This window comes from Xiphophorus maculatus, chromosome 3 (assembly GCF_002775205.1).
Source record: "Xiphophorus maculatus strain JP 163 A chromosome 3, X_maculatus-5.0-male, whole genome shotgun sequence".
Taxonomy (NCBI): domain Eukaryota; kingdom Metazoa; phylum Chordata; class Actinopteri; order Cyprinodontiformes; family Poeciliidae; genus Xiphophorus; species Xiphophorus maculatus.
Window position 1 is genome coordinate 11,697,355 of NC_036445.1, and position 5,002 is coordinate 11,702,356.

At 35.9% G+C, this 5,002-nt stretch overlaps 1 protein-coding gene across 2 annotated transcripts; it reads left to right on the forward strand.

Moving 5' to 3' along the window:
- Positions 1–629: 629 nt before the first annotated feature.
- Positions 630–3,864, forward strand: rbm8a (RNA binding motif protein 8A). 2 transcript variants are annotated; one of them, XM_005801818.2, is made up of 6 exons: positions 630–740; positions 1,812–1,871; positions 1,972–2,049; positions 2,301–2,437; positions 3,134–3,270; positions 3,533–3,864. In XM_005801818.2, the coding sequence occupies exons 1-6, from the start codon at positions 680–682 to the stop codon at positions 3,579–3,581; spliced, it is 522 nt and encodes a 173-aa protein (XP_005801875.1). In that variant the 5' UTR covers positions 630–679; the 3' UTR covers positions 3,582–3,864. The 2 variants fall into 2 exon arrangements, with proteins under 2 accessions (XP_005801875.1, XP_005801874.1); XM_005801817.2 differs by having other exon boundaries at positions 640–746.
- Positions 3,865–5,002: the final 1,138 nt, after the last annotated feature.

Here is a 5,002-nt window from a genome sequence, read left to right on the forward strand (position 1 = left end):
GTTAATTTTACAGATGATTATTTATATTCTATCATTTACATTTGTGTTTTAAAAAGTACACTCTCTTTTATTATAGCAAATATTTAGGAGCATACAGCTGTGTATTAAAATAATGACAAAACAGAACGATACCAGCAATGATATGTTAGCAATTACAAGATTCACTTTATTGTCATTCAGCACTTTAAAGACAATGCAGAACTAAATTCACATAAAATATAAAAATGTCGGTAGAGTTTAAAAAAGGGATCTGTATAATTAATGAATAGAAAATCAGTAGTAAATATTGAAAAATACAAACAATATTCAGCTATTGAACAAAAGACTTGCTGATTGCACTGAAAATGTTTTTGTTAGACTAGCATAATATCATAATCTTCAGAATAGTAGCTATTATTGTATGGATTGTTGTTGTCCAGTCATTAAAAGGTTCATGACACTATTTACAAGTTGTTTGAAATTTGTCATTGAAAAAAAGGGAAGTTATTAATAAAATGTGGAAATTTTCGTGGCTGATGTCCCATACATATGCAGTCCAGTGGATGGCAGTAAAACAGCGCCAAACCCAGAAAAACACCAGCTAATTGTTTACAGAAAGACACACCCAGACCACTAGGTGGCAGTAAAGCTGAATCAATGCAAAGAAGAACACACGCTAGTGTACACAGAGAACGGCATCATGGCGGACGTGTTAGATCTTCATGAGGCGGGAGGCGAAGACTTTCCTATGGATGAGGATGGTGATGGTGACTATATTATTTTGCTGCCGTAGGGTTCGTTTTCTTAATGTACAAGTGATAGGTCAATTTTGAGGTTTATTTTTCTCGTGGACATGGTTAACCGAGAAAACGGCCGCCCTGCGTGTTGGCAGGCCCCAGCTAACGAGCTAAGCTAACAATGCTAACAGTTATTTCATTCAGTCTCTGCGCGTTAGTTACCTAGCCAGTCAGCTAAAGTTTGGCTATTTAAAGACTAAATACATTTTTGCGTCATAACGTATCCTTTCGTTGTTGTTTTACTTGTAACGTGTCTGATCAACAGTGTTGTGAAGTGCAGCTCAGATTACTCGCTGGCTAACAACAAAAACCCATATAGAAAGCGTAATCTCAATGTGCAGTTTTGTGATTTTATTAGTAATCTAAGTAAAAACGTTTTATGCAGGAGACATATCGCAAAGTGCTGATCAGAGGATGACATTGTAAAACAAAATATCCGCACAGTAACAGCTCATTAAAAGAAATTGCTAAAAGATGGATATAATGAATAATTTTGATAACATCGAAGAGTGTAAACATATATTTTTAATTAAAATTACAGACTTTTCATATGTGATAATATATACGAAGCTTCTGAATCCGGTAAAAACTTTTCTTCCTAGAGCATCTTTAATCTGCTCTAGTTAAAAAACTCAACTATTTAGACTCAAACATAGACTAGGTTATTCTACACTAAACAGAAAAGTTGTCACGCCTTTTAGTTAACTTTCACAAATGAAACTGATTTTGAAGTCTCCACATTTTATTGGTTACTTCAAGTATTGATTTGACCTTTGAAAGAGGAAACTATGGGTGTTCCTTTTGTTCTTGTTAAATTTTCCTCCAAGACTGTAGCTTTGGCTATTTTGCAGGAAATTAAAGAAGCTGTAACTCAGGCAACTAGTTATTTCCTCTAATGCCCAAAGAAATCAGAACTGGAGGGAAAAAAGGGCAACAAACATATTTGCCAAATTAAATACACAAAAAATACAGAGCATAATTTATCTGTATCGGCCAATGAAATTTTCCCTACTGACCTTCTCCTCCTCTCCTCAGAGAGCATCCACAAGCTGAAAGAGAAGGCCAAGAAGAGAAAAGGACGAGGCTTCGGCTTGGGTAACTTCCTCTGGTCATTTTCATTAGACCTCATGATAAAACCTTCCTGAACTGGTAGAAAATATTCAGTAATGTCTTAAAAATGTGTTGTGGATTACAGAGGAGGGATCCAGGTCCAGAGCTAAAGAGGACTATGACACTGTGGAGCAAGATGGGGATGAACCAGGTCCTCAGAGATGTAAGTCCTAAACTAAACTTTCTCTTAGAATTCTGTTAGTATTAATTTATTGTTAATCATTTATCCATCCTTTACTGGCTCCATTTTTGACCCCAGGCATGCACTAACAAGCAGATCTCTCCAGTTTTATTTTAACAGTTAATTTACTATTTAGTTATTAACATAACTACAGATAGTTGGCTGTGTTAAATTTTCCTCCGGATTTGTAGGGAGTGAAAGGATATGATATATTTTTTGTTTGTTTGCTGCAGCGGTGGAGGGCTGGATCCTGTTTGTGACTGGTGTGCATGAGGAGGCAACAGAGGAGGACATCCATGACAAGTTTTCAGAGTTTGGAGAAATTAAGAACCTGCATCTTAACCTTGATCGAAGAACAGGTTACCTGAAGGTAAGAACGATACTGTCAGTCAGATTATGACTTGCATGCAGTATTAAAATTTTTACATTTGTAAAGTTTATGACCAACTCGTTCTTGTCCTTTAACAACAACAAAAACCCCCACAAAAAACTGGAATTTTCTCTTCATAATTTGAAGGGGGAAAAAAACATGTGATCATATTAGAAATTTTGTTATGGTACATAAAAAATAGATGTTCTAATTATAAACACTAATAGTTTTAGTTGATTCATTTTGCTGTACAAATCTTCCTCTATTTAGGTTAATAGTAAAACATTTTCTGGTTAAGATACTTTTGGATCCCTTTACTCTGCAAATATTACTCATATTTTAATTAAACTGACTTTGTTTGCCTAAACCAGCTATCAGAAGATTTCCTAATGTGTTGATAAACTTTATATGGTCAAATTTGCATTTTAATGAAAGGAGTTTGAAATATTTTTTGCATGTTTTTTGTTTTTGTGTTGTCCAAGTATATATTCATTTCAAATCCACAAGGTGGCAGGACTGTCTTAGTTATACAGTAGAAACAGACTATGTCTACTTTGTTGTTGTGCGTCTTTTGTTACATATTTAATTTGCTCAAATACTTTGTATAAGCAGTTTTAGATCAAAACATAAATGACTGTATGTATCTTTTTTGTAATTTTCTGATGATGCATGTGATATTTTCGATCTTTATCTCAGGGCTACGCACTAGTGGAGTATGAGACGTACAAAGAAGCGCAGGCAGCCATGGAGGGCCTCAATGGTCAGGACATGATGGGCCAGACGATCAGTGTAGACTGGGCGTTTGTCAGAGGACCCCCGAAGAACAAGAGGAGGTGAAGCTTTTGGCCTTATTTTGATTTAATCTGCTGCTTTAAAATATGCTTAACTTGAAATATTTGTCACAGTCATCTTCACATGGCTTGCAATGTCTTTAAACCTATTCGAACATGCAACATTTTGTTTAATATGGTTATTTTCATTTTTAGATTTTAATTTAAAAATAGTAAATGAATGTAAGTTAATTTGAGTTAACCAACATGCTAGTTTATTTTGTTAGACCCTCAGGCTGATGTAATGTGATTTGTGTTGTTATAGGGGAGGTGGACGGAGACGCAGCAGAAGTCCAGACCGGAGACGACGTTGAGTGCTTGCATGGAAGAGTGAAACCGCATCACAATTGATTTAAAAATAAAAATCTTGGTATTTTTTCCCTAATATTGTTTGAGCAACAGTTAGACCCAGCATCTGGAGATGCCAGAAGAAGCCAATTTATCTGCATCATCTGCAGCACATTTAAGTCTCTTAGTGAAACTTTGGTCATACATGTTTATAGTTTTCACGACTTCCTCAAATGTTTGTGTTTGAATTTCATTGTGATTGTTTTGTGCTTTTATAACCTGGGGACAAATAAAGTTTTAAAACATAAATGTATTCTTTGTGTTTTATGCCACATCACTGATAGGAGGCAGTTAGGATCATCTGGCTAATATCAGTATTTAGAACAAGGTTACAAGTGAAAAAATTATTTGCAGCCCAAATGCAATATCGAGCTGATGCATGTACACATGTATGTTTATGTATGTGCACATACATACATATGTATATATATTTCCCTACCCTTTTGACACTAAAATACACAAAAGTCAACAAGATAGAAATATGTTAATATTTGACTTATTCTACCTATTTCAAGACGTTAAAGACTGATCAAATTCAGCAGATGCCAATTGTAATGTTAAGTTAATTGGAGTTTTTCTCCATCAAGCCATCCATATGTTTGATTCCAATCAATCCATCTGTTCAATTAGATGGCTATCAGTCCATCTTTCTGTCCACCAATGTGTTCATTCATCCATATAGTTTTTGTGCTCTTTACTAGTCCTTTCATTCATCTATCTATCCATACTATTATCTGTCAGTCTTAGTTTATCATCCAATCAATCCCTATCCCTGTCTACTCTTTACACCCATCTGGCTTTCCTAAAATCCAGTTTTCATCCTTATCAAAATGACATTCTTTGGCCACACAATTCACCTTTTTGTTTCGTTTTCCATCCAGTCATAAACACGCCCCTACATAACCCATTTATTTAAGTCTAATACTGAAACCTCGACCACTGCAGACATTTTTTCCATAACTTTTGCTTTAGATTTAAAAGTTCAGTAAAATCACTGAAAATTCTGGGAATTTGAGTCTTGGAAAAGTATGCCATCATGGCTTAAGAAAAACAAATAGGTGCCCTATAAATATCGGCATCAGCTATGGAAAAAGACATCAGTCGACCTATGTGACGAAGCGTTTACATCATTCGGGATGATCTCATTCATTGCTTTTTGTCAACTGCACGCCGCCTATAGGGTACTGGGACAAACCCCTCTGGTCCCCTTCTCTTCCAGCAGCCTCTGTTCTCATTTGGTGTTTACTCTACTGGGGAAAATCACTCAGCTTCTGTGCGTGCTCATTGGTTAGCGTCTGCATCCATTAAAGCAGCAGGACGTCGTGATTGGCTCCTCCGCTCACGTGGGCGGGCCCAAACCGTTGCTTGACGTTGTTGTTGTAAGTGG

Coding starts and splice junctions, on each gene's coding strand:
- rbm8a (XM_005801817.2), top strand. CDS start 680: ATGGCGGACGTGTTAGATCTTCATGAGGCGGGAGGCGAAGACTTTCCT. Junction 2,050..2,300: donor TGAACCAGGTCCTCAGAGAT/GTAAGTCCTAAA, acceptor TGTTTGCTGCAG/CGGTGGAGGGCTGGATCCTG. Junction 2,438..3,133: donor GAAGAACAGGTTACCTGAAG/GTAAGAACGATA, acceptor TCTTTATCTCAG/GGCTACGCACTAGTGGAGTA.